Source organism: Ascaphus truei, chromosome 9 (genome assembly GCF_040206685.1).
Source record: "Ascaphus truei isolate aAscTru1 chromosome 9, aAscTru1.hap1, whole genome shotgun sequence".
Classification (NCBI taxonomy): domain Eukaryota; kingdom Metazoa; phylum Chordata; class Amphibia; order Anura; family Ascaphidae; genus Ascaphus; species Ascaphus truei.
In genome coordinates this window covers 6,695,324-6,712,704 of record NC_134491.1, presented here as the reverse complement: position 1 = coordinate 6,712,704, position 17,381 = coordinate 6,695,324, and the positions used below count along the sequence as shown (strand labels likewise).

At 43.8% G+C, this 17,381-nt stretch overlaps 1 protein-coding gene across 10 annotated transcripts in view; it reads right to left on the bottom strand.

The window, feature by feature from the left end:
* The window catches only part of RYR3 (ryanodine receptor 3), a 488,303-nt gene that overhangs the window by 295,089 nt on the left and 175,833 nt on the right, over positions 1-17,381 (bottom strand). For 7 of the 10 annotated variants that reach the window (XM_075613258.1, XM_075613259.1, XM_075613261.1 and 4 more), the window contains exons 4-8: positions 10,880-10,894; positions 10,019-10,093; positions 8,101-8,179; positions 3,286-3,398; positions 2,401-2,506 (exon numbers count right to left, since the gene is read on the bottom strand). In XM_075613258.1, coding sequence (XP_075469373.1) covers positions 2,401-2,506; positions 3,286-3,398; positions 8,101-8,179; positions 10,019-10,093; positions 10,880-10,894 — 388 coding nt within the window. The remainder of the gene's footprint in view (positions 1-2,400; positions 2,507-3,285; positions 3,399-8,100; positions 8,180-10,018; positions 10,094-10,879; positions 10,895-17,381) is intronic. The other 3 variants (XM_075613260.1, XM_075613265.1, XM_075613267.1) reach the window with 1 other exon arrangement.

Sequence of the window (17,381 nt, the reverse complement as noted above, 5' to 3'; positions counted from 1 at the left end):
CAGCTTCTGGTATTGCTGTTCAGGACGTGCTGACAGGCGCATGCGTGAGCTGCCGTTTGCCTATTGAGCGATATGTACTTACTCGCGAGTGTACTTAAAGTGAGTGTCCTTAAACCGGGGTATGCCTGTACATCTGTGTCACCCCAAATGCAAACAGCCTTTGGTGCAGCCGAAGGGCAGCTAAAGGGTGTGAGCCATTTGTTGATGTTTGGTGATGTTAAAGCTTCTCTATTTCAATCTAAAACTCACCATCCCCTTTAACCCAATTTTCCAACTCTATCTGTCCATGAAATGTCTGTGAATTGACTGTATAACCTCATTTTCATCTTTCAAAGTACTGTATAACATTGACATAACAGTACAATTCATTACACTTGCCAATAAACCCATAGATTGTGACTGTGGTAAATTATGACCACAATATGGTCATGAATTGCCACAATGACAGTGAATGGGCAACCTAAAAAGAAACAAACACCAAATACAATACTTGACAATGAAATAAATACAAGCATTTGCCAATAAACCCATTGATTGTCACTGTGGTGAACCATGCCCATATTGCCCCATTCATTGCCACAATGGCAATGAATGGGAACCTAAAAAAAAAACATAACAAAAAAATACAATACATTACAATTAAATAAAATCAAACATTTGCCAAAAATTAATTGTTTGTCACTGTGCTTATCTATACCCTGAAAGGAGCATAGATAAACACATTGCCAGTCAATGGACATCCTAAAAAGAATAGACAACGAAATAAAATCAACCTTTGCCGGGATGAAAATTCACCCTCCTCATCCAACTGCGGCACTAACTCTTGACCCACGATGCAATGATCCTCATCACCATGATGTCCAGAATTCCATGATCCTATGTTGATTGCAGAGGAGGCCGGGGCAAGTAGTCATTTTCTTTCTTTTCTTCTTTGTCATCTAATAGGTCCAGTAGATGTTGATGTTGATCCAACGGCTTTTTGTGGTAAAATGAAACGTACAGGCCTTATACAAGGCCTGTAATGTCACATTTGACAGACAAATGGTACACCCCTCAATCCGATTGGTTGATGTACCATGTGATGGCTTCCATTTTTTTTAATGCTGTGACGTCATCTTAAAGTTTCCCTCCCTTTTAAATGACGTCACTTCAGAAGAAAAAAAAATGGAAATTGTTCGATCTGGCAGTGATAACATCGAAGCTACCCGAATCGGCCCCTTAGAGGTTTAAAAGTCGCTTTATAGTGAGGTAGGATCCTTCTGATTGTTTATTAGAGTTTATTGATAAAGGTGTGATCCATCTTGTCTGGCTCTGCGTATCTGCCCTTTCTTATCACAATTTTTTTTACATCATCCTAAATGTCTTCTCTTTTATATCAGTATTTCTCGTAAAAAGAAAACTATGAGGGTTTTTCAGAACAATGTATGTGACTGTGACAGCCTTTATGGGATTCTAGTCAATTGATTGAGGCTAAAGCCTGGACATAGTACGGTGAGCCGTGCTGAGCCGCGCTGAGCAGATGCACTTACCCCCTGCATCTGTCATCAGCGCGGCTTTAGCAGCCGCTTCCGCATGCGTGCGGAGGCTCAGGTATTTTGGAGAGACAGGCAAATTTAAAATTTGCCGCTCAGGGAAGCGGAGGAGCGGTCACGTGACCGCTCACATCCAATGGGAGCGAGGGACTAGCCCCGCCTCCCGCCACGCCTCCGGCCTGCCTCCGTCCCGCCTACGCACCGCCCCCAAAGCGCGCTCACTGCCTCGCCTGCCAGGACACAAAAAAGCTCCAGTTTGAGCAGGCGAGGCAGACCATGCCCGAGGCCTAACTCAGATAATTAGTGAAAAGAATAAAAAGTAAAATAAACGCCATACAATAGAGAAATAAAAAAAGTTACACAAATGTGACCCTTTTCAATGTGCGTCATAATGAACCCAGGATTAAAGCAGAGATCGTGCTGTTCCTGTCAGTTTACATTTTAATGGTGGATAGGGCTTTCAGGCCATTTAACAGGGCCCGCTATACGCACTGTGCCTCACAGCCAAGAGAGGGAAAACGGCTTCATCCAGTGGTGCAGATATCATCTGAGCTACTCCCCTGGGGCCCACAGGACAAGCCTGATAGCACGTGAAGGACACCAATACTAGGCTATTATAGTATCAAACATTCATTTAGAATTACTTCCATAGCTCCCTGCCATCTACAGTATAATGCTGGCTACAGGTAATGAAATGTTTTCTGCTCACCCACCAAACATCTAGTACGACAGGCTTGGACTCTAATGATAGCAGCAATACTTCTTTTCTGTATCCCTGCCAGTGTATGCAATGCTGCACACAGTACTACAACAATTCAGGCACAATGATTGCCGGTAACGTGGTTTCAAAGAGGCATAAAATAAGCACCTTCTTCCACACTGCTCCCAGAGCACGTAGGGTGCACGTTCCACAGCGTCTGCATGAAAGAGGCGTCCACCTGGATATTTCCCATCCCATTGGATATGGAGAGATGCTATATGATAAAGACAGAGGGTCGTCCAAATGAAAAACATATCCAATATGTCTGCACAGGAAATGAAAACATCGCGTGCACCTGCAATCTTACGCCTGTCTCTCCTCTCCTCTCTCCTTCCCCTCTGGAGCCATGCAAACCTTCTAATGTAATACTATGCAAACAATTCTGGTTCAGTAAAGAGGTATTGAACGCAGCAAAACATGTGAAATATGTTTTTCTTTTATTAAACACGTTTTGTAGTACTTACTGTATTTTATTATTATTATTATTCAACTCAATGCAATTTTTTGTGAGTTTTAAAGCATCCTTTGCTTTATATATATAGCAGGCTTTAGCCCACCTCCCAATCAGTGCAAGATCTTTGCAAGACTTTCATGTTTGTAATAATTTGTTGCCAGTATTCCCAGCAATTTCAGCTGTAAGCGGTAACAATAGATAATGTTACCTTGGCAATATAAGGATATGTTGTAGCTGCTGAGTTACACTGACGGAAGCAGCCGTGTTAGTCACACAATCAGGGTTTTTACAGATTTATAACAGGAGCACCAAACAAACGCCAGTTTCGGTAAGAATGTACAATTATACATTGTCACATGCTTTACATATACAAATAATAAAGAGAGAAAAAAAAGGGGGTGGGGGGAGGCGGGCATGTAGTATTCCTGCTTGAAGTGGTTTCCCCTTAACCAATTTCCATCTTAGAGAAGCTGTATTACTTATATTCTCATATATATAAGCTTACAAACAGATAGAAAGGGTGTAACATTCACACTTACTAGGTATCTTTCTGAGGAAACGCTGACTAAAATCAGATCATCACCAATGCGAACTTTCTCTCCTTCTGACCTCTGTTTGGAAGCAGGATGTATAGTCCACCAGCAGGCCTCCCCTGCACAAGGAACAAAGCCCGTCACTACACACAATGACCAGTGATATAGGTTTCCTTTATACAGTAACATTGATTTGTATGTTACCACTTCACCAGACAGATGTAACATTTGTGCACATTTTTTACTTATTTTCGATTAAAGGAGGAACTTAGTGGTAACGACACTGCTACTGAATCCTATCACGGGAATTCTATCACGGGCCCTCATCCTCTCCCACCTTGTCTATTCTAACCTTCTCACTGACCAACCTACCCGTCTCCCGCCTGTGTCCCCTACAATCTATTCTAAATGCTGCAACTAGAATCACCTTACTCTCTCCTCAATCCTTTTCAGCGTTTCTCCTGCGGAAATCCCTCTCCTGGTTTCCTATTAAATACTGTATTACTTACACAATTCTCCTTTGCTCTTTGAAGGCTATACATTCTTCTGCCCCTCCTTACATCTCATCCTAATCTGTCACTATACACTGCTCTCTCCTTCCTTACATCTCATCCTAATCTGTCACTATACACTGCTCTCTCCTTCCTTACATCTCATCCTAATCTGTCACTATACACTGCTCTCTCCTTCCTTACATCTCATCCTAATCTGTCACTATACACTGCTCTCTCCTTCCTTACATCTCATCCTAATCTGTCACTATACACTGCTCTCTCCTTCCTTACATCTCATCCTAATCTGTCACTATACACTGCTCTTTCTCCTTCCTTACATCTCAACCCTAATCTGTCACTATACACTGCTCTCTCCTTCCTAACATCTCAACCCTAATCTGTCACTATACACTGCTCTCTCCTTCCTAACATCTCAACCCTAATCTGTCACTATACACTGCTCTCTCCTTTCTAACATCTCATCCTAATCTGTGACTGTACACTGCTCTCTCCTTCCTAACATCTCAACCCTAATCTGTCACTATACACTGCTCTCTCCTTCCTATCTCAACCCTAATTTGTCACTATACACTGCTCTCTCCTTCCTAACATCTCAACCCTAATCTGTCACTATACACTGCTCTCTCCTTCCTAACATCTCATCCTAATCTGTCACTATACACTGCTCTCTCCTTCCTAACAACTCAACCCTAATCTGTCACTATACACTGCTCTCTCCTTCCTATCTCAACCCTAATTTGTCACTATACACTGCTCTCTCCTTCCTAACATCTCAACCCTAATCTGTCACTATACACTGCTCTCTCCTTCCTTACATCTCAACCCTAATCTGTCACTATACACTGCTCTCTCCTTCCTTACATCTCACCCTAATCTGTCACTATACACTGCTCTCTCCTTTCTAACATCTCATCCTAATCTGTGGCTGTACACTGCTCTCTCCTTCCTAACATCCCAACCCTAATCTGTCACTATACACTGCTCTCTCCTTCCTAACATCTCATCCTAATCTGTGACTATACACTGCTCTCTCCTTCCTAACATCTCAACCCTAATCTGTCACTATACACTGCTCTCTCCTTCCTATCTCAACCCTAATTTGTCACTATACACTGCTCTCTCCTTCCTAACATCTCAACCCTAATCTGTCACTATACACTGCTCTCTCCTTCCTAACATCTCACCCTAATCTGTCACTATACACTGCTCTCTCCTTCCTAACATCTCAACCCTAATCTGTCACTATGCACTGCTCTCTCCTTCCTTACATCTCACCCTAATCTGTCACTATACACTGCTCTCTCCTTTCTAACATCTCATCCTAATCTGTGACTGTACACTGCTCTCTCCTTCCTAACATCTCAACCCTAATCTGTCACTATACACTGCTCTCTCCTTCCTATCTCAACCCTAATTTGTCACTATACACTGCTCTTTCCTTCCTAACATCTCACCCTAATCTGTCACTATACACTGCTCTCCTTCCTTACATCTCACCCTAATTTGTCACTATACACTGCTCTCCTTCCTAACATCTCAACCCTAATCTGTCACTATACACTGCTCTCTCCTTCCTTACATCTCACCCTAATCTGTCACTATACACTGCTCTCCTTCCTAACATCTCAACCCTAATCTGTCACTATACACTGCTCTCCTTCCTATCTCAACCCAAATTTGTCACTATACACTGCTCTCTCCTTCCTAACATGTCATCCTAATCTGTCACTATACACTGCTCTCTCCTTCCTATCTCAACCCTAATTTGTCACTATACACTGCTCTCTCCTTCCTAACATCTCACCCTAATCTGTCACTATACACTGCTCTCTCCTTCCTTACATCTCACCCTAATCTGTCACTATACACTGCTCTCTCCTTCCTAACATCTCAACCCTAATCTGTCACTATACACTGCTCTCCTTCCTATCTCAACCCAAATTTGTCACTATACACTGCTCTCTCCTTCCTAACATGTCATCCTAATCTGTCACAATACACTGCTCTCTTCTTCCTATCTCAACCCTAATTTGTCACTATACACTGCTCTCTCCTTCCTAACATCTCACCCTAATCTGTCACTATACACTGCTCTCTCCTTCCTTACATCTCACCCTAATCTGTCACTATACACTGCTCTCTCCTTCCTATCTCAACCCAAATTTGTCACTATACACCTGCTTGCTTCCTGCGTTCTACTCAAGGATGTCTTCCGTCTACCTCTTTTGTAGCTAATGCCCTCTCCCACCTAAACATCTCTCTCACTGTGTGGGTAGCTCTCTTGGCTGATGCTATACATCTCATATGTATCTACTATGACCCGTTGCAGATGCACGCACCAGAACACCCTCTAACTGTCTGCGTAAATTCTCCCTACTTACCAAGTCAGCTCTTCGGAGCAGGGACGCCTATTCTGATTATTATTTTTATGTTTTAGGCGCTTATTCCCATTATGTGTTATATTATTATGTTGCGTGTATTACTGCTGTAAAGCGCTATGTACATGGATGGCGCTATATAATAAAGGTATACATACATACATTGAAGTGGTTGAACCCAGTTTGAATTCCCGGTGCTCTAACGTAGGGAGGGGGCGTGGGCGACGCAGCTCTAAGGTAGGGAGGGGGCGTGGGCGACGCAGCTCTAAGGTAGGGAGGAGGGGCGTGGGCAACGCAGCTCTAAGGTAGGGAGGAGGGGCGTGGGCAACGCAGCTCTAAGGTAGGGAGGAGGGGCGTGGGCAACGCAGCTCTAAGGTAGAGAGGGGGCGTGGGCAACGTAGCTCTAAGGTAGGGAGGGGGCATGGGCGACGCAGCTCTAAGGTAGGGAGGAGGGGCGTGGGCAACGCAGCTCTAAGGTAGGGAGGGGGCGTGGGCAACGCATCTCTAAGGTAGGGAGGAGGGGCGTGGGCAACGCAGCTCTAAGGTAGGGAGGGGGCGTGGGCAACGCAGCTCTAAGGTAGGGAGGGGGCATGGGCGACGCAGCTCTAAGGTAGGGAGGAGGGGCGTGGGCAACGCAGCTCTAAGGTAGGGAGGGGGCGTGGGCGACGCAGCTTTAAGGTAGGGAGGAGGGGCGTGGGCAACGCAGCTCTAATGTAGGGAGGAGGGGCGTGGGCAACGCAGCTCTACGGTAGGGAGGGGGCGTGGGCAACGCAGCTCTAAGGTAGGGAGGAGGGGCGTGGGCAACGCAGCTCTAAGGTAGGGAGGGGGCGTGGGCAACGCAGCTCTAAGGTAGGGAGGAGGGGCGTGGGCAACGCAGCTCTAAGGTAGGGAAGGGGGCGTGGGCAACGCAGCTCTAAGGTAGGGAGGGGGGCGTGGGCGACGCAGCTCTAAGGTAGGGAGGGGGCGTGGGCAACGCAGCTCTAAGGTAGGGAGGAGGGGCGTGGGCAACGCAGCTCTAAGGTAGGGAGGGGGGCGTGGGCGACGCAGCTCTAAGGTAGGGAGGGGGGCGTGGGCAACGCAGCTCTAAGGTAGCGAGGGGGCGTGGGCGACGCAGCTCTAAGGTAGGGAGGGGCATGGGCGACGCAGCTCTAAGGTAGGGAAGGGGGGCGTGGGAGACACAGCTCTAAGGTAGGGAGGGGGCGTGGGCAACGCAGCTCTAAGGTAGGGAAGGGGCGTGGGCAACGCAGCTCTAAGGTAGGGAGGAGGGGCGTGGGCGACGCAGCTCTAAGGTAGGGAGGAGGGGCGTGGGCGACGCAGCTCTAAGGTAGGGAAGGGGGGCGTGGATGACGCAGCAGGGAAGACAGGGGCGCAGCACAAAAAGTTTGCGCTCCCCAGATTTAGAGCATCACTTTTTTCATTTAAAATCGTAACTGCGGTTTCTCTTTCTTCTAAAGAGACCCATATAAAATCTGATATCTGATGGCTTCATCCACAGCCTTTCACGAGCTTGGATTGCCCAGCACAACACATTGACGTCTATGGCCCTTATACGGTAAATTCAGTTACCGCCAGTCCTGTGATAGCGCACGGAAAGCCCCATTGACTTCATGGGGTATCAGACCTTACAGAATAAAGGCCAACATGTATCATACAACATGTTATATGTAAGCTTGTTGCACTAGCTTCTTAAATTTGGCATAACAAGATTACTAAACAAGAACATGTATGCCACAAAAACACAGATTGTTAGAATCCTCATTATAATCTGTTGATTTCACCAAAGCACAAAGAGCATCGTTGGGCAAACTCCAAGAGCAGATTACAAATCCCCCCTGCAATTACTCTGTAGCAGAGCGGTGCCTTTTGTATGACATCTTACAAAAAATGCCCTGCAATGAAGAATTTATGTTACCAAATGAGTACTGTACCTGTTGAATTATCCCGTAGTCCCACATCAAATGCAAGTTTGTCTGTAAGGGATCTGGATGTTGTCAAACATGTCAAATACTGTAAAAGATGTTCGTAATAAAAAAAAAAACACCAGTCAGAGACTCACAGAGGGTATCTGCTGCAAAATATAACGCTAGGAACGAAGAGCATTATAATTGGGAAACAGAAACGACATTACACATGTAACAGCCTCGTATTCACAGTGTCTCCCAAAGCCGACACTAGCAGCTGCGGGGTTGTGGCGCCAAAAGACCGAAGGGAGATTTCTTTGAAATATTTAACCTTCCTTCTCTTATTCCTCAGGCTTCATTGGAGCAAAAAAAAAAACATTTAAAACAAATTACAGACATGCTGAAAATAAGAATCAAATGACAAAGCCTTATGCAAACCTCGTGCTACAATAGCTAGGACCTTTCCCAGTGTTACTCCAGGCCCAGGCATTGTTACTCCAGGCCCAGGCATTGTTACTCCAGGCCCAGGCATTGGCAGTGATCTGCATTATTATATCATCTGATTTTGAATCTTAATTCTACTGTGTCTGTTAATTTCAAGTTTTGTCATTTTATGTCTGGACACCGTGCACGTAAATCTATAATAATATGAAAATGTGTGCACAGAATAAAACATTTACCAGAGGTCACGAACCAGGCGAAATATGCCTTTTTTTCAGCCGTGAATAAAGATGCGACTTTGTCAGAGTGCGCACGTGATTCGCCAAGGATTACGTCAATGCGCATTGCAATTATGCTTAATATGCTAATTTGCTACATTTTCTAAAATCGCTAGATTAGTTTGCTGCTGGAAGGTGACCAAAGATTGGTTGAGCAGCAAGTCTCCTTGAGTAAGCGCTGTTAGTGTGAAACGCGTGGGAGGAGATTTTTCCCTGTTTTGTCCCTAGTATGTTTTTTGTTTTTTAATATGTGACGCAATAAATCTGCTTTATTTTTGTAAACACCCGGTGAGTTGATTGTGCTTTTCCGCTGGGTTGCTGCTCAACCAATCTTTGGTCACCTTCTGTATTCTTCGTGATTGGAGTGACGCTCTGCAGGCTGGCGGGCTCCGCTACACAGGACACGCACCATCCGGTTCCACAGGAGACGGCATTACAAGCAATTACACGCTAAGCCGCGTTCACACAGACATGGAGGTAGAACTTCAACGGGGATCGGGGGCTACGGAGGTAATACACCTATCCTCCGCAGTGCAGATACCCCCACCAGTCGTTCATTACATCCCCGTTGGCTTATCTGTGGATTCTGATCACCTCGATGCAGCTGTCATGAGTATAGCGGATATTAAGTATACCTGCCTCTTTCCTGCTGATCATACCCAGCATTTACTAGGTCTCACAAACAGCCCACTGTGGAACTTTGGCAGCTGTAACATACATAATCCTGAGGGTAGTCTTGGAGCTTTAAGTGGTTAATATATACCCATTGTTTACTGCTGGGACTATAAATAGGGCCCACACACCATGTTTCGCTCACTGTCTGGTGATATTTTGCTGAAACCTTGAGATATTGCCAAGTATGCAACATTATTAACTCTTTGAGGCTTGGGTAAAATGTTTGCAGGGATTCGAAACTTGGGGGGGGGGAATGTACACAATGTTGCGACTGCAGATTGGATGTTTCACGCGTTTCTAGCACAGGGTTCTGCTTACATTTTTACGTATTGCAACAGTAGTCAGGCAGATGTCTATTCTGAAACCCCAAATATGGTTGGGTTATAAGTAGCTGTGCTAGGGGACTTAACCCAAAACTCCAGCATGAAGGACACCTCAGGCAGCAGTTCTATTACAAGTGAAGAGAGAAACATATGACTGTCTCTCTGCGGAGTGACGTTTAACTGGTAAGATAGTGCAGGTGGTGAACTCACACAGTGGTTACTACTTACCATTCCACTGAACAAATGTCGAAGTAGGATGGCATGGCCATAGAGTAAGGTTCGGTGTCCACCTCCTTGTGATGCCTGCATTGCAATAAAGAAAGACATGTCACCAATGTTCTCATCCATGAAGACAGCAGAAGGAACCCGAGTAAATCCAGGGGTCGAATCTGCACCTGTTCATTCTTCAGGAGGGGGAAGACATTTCAAATATATGAGATTACCAATCTCCCAATGTGATGTAGCTAAAGGAGAAATCAGGATATCATTTTGTACTTACATTTCTTGTCTGCTGTACAGGATGTATTTCTAGTTTATTTGTTCTGCTCTATGAATAGTATACAGCAAGAGCCCAAAGAAGGAACTGGAATGGGCCAGAGGTGTCAGTGATAAATGAATTAAAATGCTCTCATTCTCAAGCAACTTTGATGCTTGACAATATATGGTGTTCCATTAACAATAGCGAATGTAGCACAGACTGCTTGATGCAAGAGTACATGTTGCAGACTGGGACAGTCGAGTTATGTATCAAGCATGTCTAGGAATCCAAATGATAACAAAATAGTTATGCTGAAATTATATGCAGTATACTAAGATACTAGGATGTCCCAATTGCAGCAGCAAGTGATAATGGGAGATGGCACAAATAGAACTGATAGGAAGAAATGCTCATATGAGATGTGTTTACTGTGTTTTTCCCCCATGTGATCAGTATGAAACTTATGCAATTTGTTCGTTATATTTGATGCCAATGGAATCATAAATTAATGCTAATCTCAGTGGCATTAATATAGTCTGCTTGATTTGTGGCCCAAATGGCTACTTTGTGGGTAAAGGGTGTGATTTTCCACTGGATGATGTGATCCTTACCTTCCTGGTAAACTTCTTGGAAGCATTCAAAAAGAAACAATAACAGTGAAGAAATCACATATACAGTACTTGTGATATGCAGTACGACTAAACTGCATTGCTCCACAGTGGTTGCTGTTGTAGGTTAGCTGTTTGTGGAAGAGTTCTATTACATATATACATAAACATATGATACTGTTCGCACGGGAATCGGCGGACAGCACTCAGGTTAAATTTGTAGAATATATATTGTAGAAAAGACACAAATCACCGTCTTTTGTACAATATACATTCTACAAATCTTAACCTGAGTGCTGTCCGCCGATTCCCGTGCGAACAGTATCGTATGTTTATCTACTTACTATGGGACATGCACCTACCCTATTGTGCTTCATTGGAGTGCCGGCTGTTCATCTTTTCTATATATATATATATATATATATATATATATATATATATATATATATATATATATATATATATATATATATATATATATATATACACATATATATACACATACATACACACACACACACACACACACACACACACACACACACACACACACACACACACACACACACACACACACACACACACAGTAGAAAAATGGTAAAGGCATTTCCTATATAAAAAGATGAACTTAGCTTATTTAAAATCTTATTTAAAATCTTATAAAAGATTGACTCTGGCCTTTAACATTGATATAAGTTAGTATGTTTGAATATGAAAAGGTTGGTTTTTTTTTTTTCCCCTATAACTCTGTGCTGTTAATTGACCAACTGGAACAAGCTGATTTATTGGGGTGGGGGGAGGGTCATGTGACTGCTTTAGCTGTATAAAACCAATACCTTTCCTGCATTTTGCAGGCACTGCATTGGCATTAGTGAGGCATTTTAAAGTGAGCTTTTAAGTGATAAATATAGTTAGACTATAGTTTGACTAGAGGAGACTGATGACTGCATCTTTCTGCAAACACCTTTACTCAAGACAACAAACGGTAAGCTATTCAGATCACACTATGATCCCATGCTTGCTAACCTGCATATTTTAACCCCCCACCCCTTTACAACTTATTCACTGCAGCCTCTCCCAAAACTGACTGCACAATACACTGAAACCCTGAATTGACTCTAGCATTGCAATACAGTTAAACATTTGACAAGGAACAGGCACACCCCTGCTGTTTAGTCTGCACACACTCACTCTGCTCACAACAGCTCCATGCAGCACTGCCTACCTCTGGCATAATGAACCTGCTATGTATCTTAACTTTTTTCATTATCCTGGCCTCATGGAGATGTGACTCCCTCTATCCACTACAAACTCCTCCATCCTGGTCCACACCCAACATCACCATACACCCTGGACTACTCAAAAGCCTTGCAATATCTACTGAATGTTGGTGGAGAACTCTAAAAAGCAGCACACCAACCACTGCTCACTCTAATGGCAAACACCACAAATTTACAACTTCCAAACAACTACCCAAATTCCTACTCGTACTGTTACTCTCTTTAGCAGGTGATATTGAACCTAACCCAGGTATTTCAGCTCTGTCCCATGCCCCTGAGAATTCCACCTTTAAATTCCAAAAAGGGCTATCTGTCGCCCATATAAACATCCGGAGCCTGCTGCCCAAACTTGACGAACTAAGGGCTTGGTGCCTTATGCAAAAACCCAAAGCCATCGTTCTTACAGAAACATGGCTAGCCCCTAAAACCCCTGATGCAAATATCGCCATCCAGGGATACTCCATTTTTAGGAGAGATAGGTCAAAGAGAGGAGGAGGGGTGTTATTTTATATTGCAGACACCTTACAATTTAGACTGTTAAATTGCCCCCCAAGCCCACCCTCTTTTGAAATTCTAGTTGGCAAAATCTGCCTCCCCTTTTCTAAGCCCATCTTGCTTGCTGGCATCTACCGCCCCCCTAAAGCCCCTCTACAATCCCTGACTGATATCACCCAATTTCTTGGCTCCATTTCCTCTCTGAATGAGAAGAGTGAGCTGCTAGTTCTTGAGGATTTCAACTTCAATTGGCTTGACCCTAAAAACCACAAAATCCAGATACAACTCAAGTCACTTAACCTATCACAACTCATTTCCTAACCCACACGGATAAACCTGAAATCGCATAACCATTCCTTGCTAAACTGGATTCTCTCCTCAAACCCCAGCAGAATCCAATCCTCTGGCATCCTTCCTGACATTTTCAGTGACCATGCAATAGTGTACTGTGTAAGGAAAATTAAACCGCCCCATTCAAGCCCTAAAGTTCTCCTCACTAGAACATTTAAAAACTTTAACCCACAACAGTTTCTGGATGACCTTACCAACTGCCCATGGCACAGAATCGATTTAATTCCCGACCCTGATTCTGCGCTCGACTATTTCCAATCCGAGTTCTTAAAACTCTGCGATACCCATGCTCCACTACGAAAAATAAGGGTACGAGGGGCCCACTTTCCATGGGTTACAACTGACCTTATTGCACTCTACCAGCTCAGGGATACCTTGTGGAAAAGCTACAAAGTAACTGGCACTACCAAGGATCTCAATCACTACAGATGCATGCGGAATATGTGCACAAGGCAAACAAGGCATGCAAAAGCACAATATTACTCTGACAATCTCCACCAGAATACATCTAACTCAGCTAACTTCTGGAAGGTTATCAACAATATATTCCAACCTCCTAACCATCAACAGCCAAGTAATATCACTAAGGGGGATATTACTCTGACAAACCCCACTGACATTGCAAATGCATTCAATGATTACTTTGTGGGGTGTGCCACTAACTTATTAGCGAAACGCAGCCCAAACCACAAATCTGAATCTCATCCTGGGAGTACACACATAGCCCCACCCCCTCCCAACACTGCCCACAATTTTCAATTTGGCCCAGTATCTGAAGAGGAGATTATACAAGCGCTCCTCAAACTAAAACTAAGCAGCCAATGTGGACCTGACTTACTACAATCTAGGTTCCTACGACTTGGTGCCCCAGCCATTGCCGAACCAATTGCGTCCATAGTCAACTCTATCCTGTCTACAGGCCATATCCCTAAGACCTGGAAAACTGCCAGAGTTGTCCCAATCTTCAAAAGTGGGGACAAAAACACTGTCTCCAACTATAGGCCAATCTCACTTCTCCCAATTCTATCCAAAGTCATGGAAAAATGTGTCCACTCCCAATTAAGCGATTTCTATACCAAGACAAATTTCCCTAGCCAATTCCAATCTGGGTTTCGTCCCAAACACTCCACCGTAACCACCCTGCTAAAAGTTTGCAATGAAATCCAGTGTGGAATGGAACGGGGACAACTCACTGGTGCTGTCTTCCTAGATTTTGCAAAGGCTTTTGACACAGTTGATCATGCTATCCTGCTCAACAAACTCCAGAGCTCTGGAATAGGGAAGCATGCTTTAAACTGGTTTCAGCTCTACCTATCAGGAAGATGCCAACATGTGTCCATCTCAGGCTCTAACTCCAACCCCCTGGATATCACCTGTGGTGTCCCGCAAGGCCCTGTCCTGGGGCCCCTACTCTTCTCAGTGTTCATTAATGATCTTCCCACAGCTTGTAAGGAAGCCTCAATACACATGTATGCAGACGACACAATCTTATATGCACACAGCCATAGCCTCTTTGACCTTCAACACATACTTCAGTCTGACTTTTTGAGACTCGAAAACTGGATTTCCCAAAACAAACTGTTTTTAAACACTGACAAGACTGTAACAATGGTATTTGGGACCAAGACAAAATGTTTAAAGCTTCCAGTGACTGAGCTCCTGATTAGAACCAACTCTAACACTACCCTAACCCCTGTCACTAGTTTTAAATACCTGGGCTTATGGTTTGACTCTCACTTAACATTCGGAATGCACATTGATACCCTGACAACCAAGACCTATGCCAAACTAGGGGTACTTTACAGGAACAAATCCTCCCTAAGTCTCCTGGTCAGAAAGCGTATCGCATAGCAGATGCTAATGCCAATTATTGACTATGGAGACATAGTATATGGCTCGGCACCTCAAACCCACCTTAACAAACTTGACACCCTCTACAATTCAATTTGTCGTTTTGTTCTCCAATGCAACTACAACACACATCACTGCGAAATGCTCAAAGAACTAGATTGGTCATCACTAGAGTCTAGGCGCAAAGTTCTCCTTTCCTGTCTTGCCTTTAAATTCTTCATGGGCAAGCTACCCAGCTATCTGAACATGCTCCTCACCCCTACCACATGCAGCACCTATCACCTGAGATCAGACTCCAAAAGACTGTTCATGGTCCCAAGGCTCAACAAAGTATCCGGCCGTTCCTCCTTCTCCTACCGTGCACCCCACAACTGGAACAACCTACCAGAGACTCTCACATCCACCACCAGTTTAAGTTCTTTCAAATCTAAGGCTGTCTCACATTTTAATCTGGTCTAACTGTTTCATACGCCCATAATATATATTTTCTTTAACTGTGCACACAATGTCTTGTATATAATGTATACCCTGTTCATTTATGTAACTGTATTTGTAACATGTATTATTTGTCTTACTCTGTGCCCAGGACATACTTGAAAACGAGAGGTAACTCTCAATGTATTACTTCCTGGTAAAATATTTTATAAATAAAATAATAAAATAAATAATAAATATTTGTTGGGTGCATGCTGGACAATCCAGGTTTACCTTGGCCAGACCAGAATATTACACAAACAGAGGAAGGGCCCTGCATGTGTTGAAACATCACCCATTTTTGTATCTATCTTGGTGGATTAATTAAGCTTTTTTTCTATTACTGGAATGCTGTGGACAATGTCTCTGTTTGTATAGATATAGACTGTATGTATATTTAGACAGCTACATGTATAGTTCATCAAAGAAAATCAAACAAGGTTTAGGACAAAGATACAAGTTTTTGAGATAAACACCATGGTTTTCAGAGTAATGAAAGTCCATAGACTGAATGCCTTTACTCCCTCCTGAAAAAAAGCCAAATCCTGAAAATCTGCGGTCAAATGTTTATTCCAATAACAGATAAACCATTTCTCCTTCTATGGTGCCATCTGAAATGATACAAGCAGGACTTGCCATTAACTTGTGGAAGGCATCAACTTTCCTAGAAGTCTAAGCCAAAATGCTGCACAGATATTCAAATCTGAGCTTAAAATAGTCAAACTCTTATTAAACCTAAAGCTTAAAATCAAACAAATTAAGTCCTTCACATTTTGTAAAGTCAACAAATCATTGCCAAGAAAAGCACCAAAGAATCTTTATCAGCAAAAGGAATAAAAGTCTGTAATAATTCAAAGGGTTCAATAAAGTTTGTTCCTACTGTATATAAAAGATACTAGAGGCTAGCGTTTTTCAATCGGGGTTCCTAGGATCCTAATGTTCCCAGAGCATACAGTACCTCAGGGGTTCCTTGCAATTTTCAGGTCATTTGAAAATTGTACCAAATACAGAAGAATTTATAAAACACCTGATCTCAGATGCACTTTTAGAGAAATTGGGGTTCCTTAGAATGCATCTGATCTCCGACGCACTATTAGAGAGGGCTGGGGTTCCTTACAATGCATCTGATCTCAGGCGCGCTATTAGAGAGGGTTGGGGTTCCTTACAATGCATCTGATCTCAGAAGCGCTATTAGAGAGGGTTGGGGTTCCTTACAATGCATCTGATCTCAGACGCGCTATTAGAGAGGGTTGGGGTTCCTTACAATGCATCTGATCTCAGTCGCGCTATTAGAGAGGGTTGGGGTTCCTTACACTGCATCTGATCTCAGACGCGCTATTAGAGAGGGTCGGGTTCCTTACAGTGCATCTGATCTCAGAAGATTTGCTTCATTAGATGGGTGCAAATAAATGTTCCACCTTTCAATATATATCAAATAGTCCACGGTCCGGTTCTTTTTCTCCATTTATTCAGAGACTATAGAAAACATCTTTTATAGCACCATTTCAGTCAGTTGCATTATTCAGGCATATAGAATTTAGTTCGAGCGTGGAGAATATTTAGCTTGGTTGTTCTTAGCTCGGGTGCTAAATGATTCTGAATTCTATAAATCCAAATACACGCTATACATTTTAGTAATACCGGTTTCTCTCACTGTCAGCCAAAATGTTCTTAGTTAATCATCAACATTAGAACTCTGTTTATGTCACATCCGCAGCTACTCCGGTCACGGACCGCCCCGCTGACGCGTCACACGGCGTTCCTATGCGCACACGCACGGCTAGGGCAGTACACGCACGCTCAGTGAGAAGCTGCCAGCACCTCCCACTGGGAGGGAACTCGGCCGTACACCCGCGTGACGTCAGCGCTCCGCGACGCGCATCGCGCACGCGCACGGGTTGCTCGGCAACCAAGGCAATCACCAGGAAAGCATGACCTGCAGGCTGTTTCTAATTACTGCTGCTCGGACACCATTGGAGGACCGGATCACACCCATGCAATGTAATTGGATCCTCCCTGCATATATACCTGCTCCTGTCTGGCATTCCTTGCTG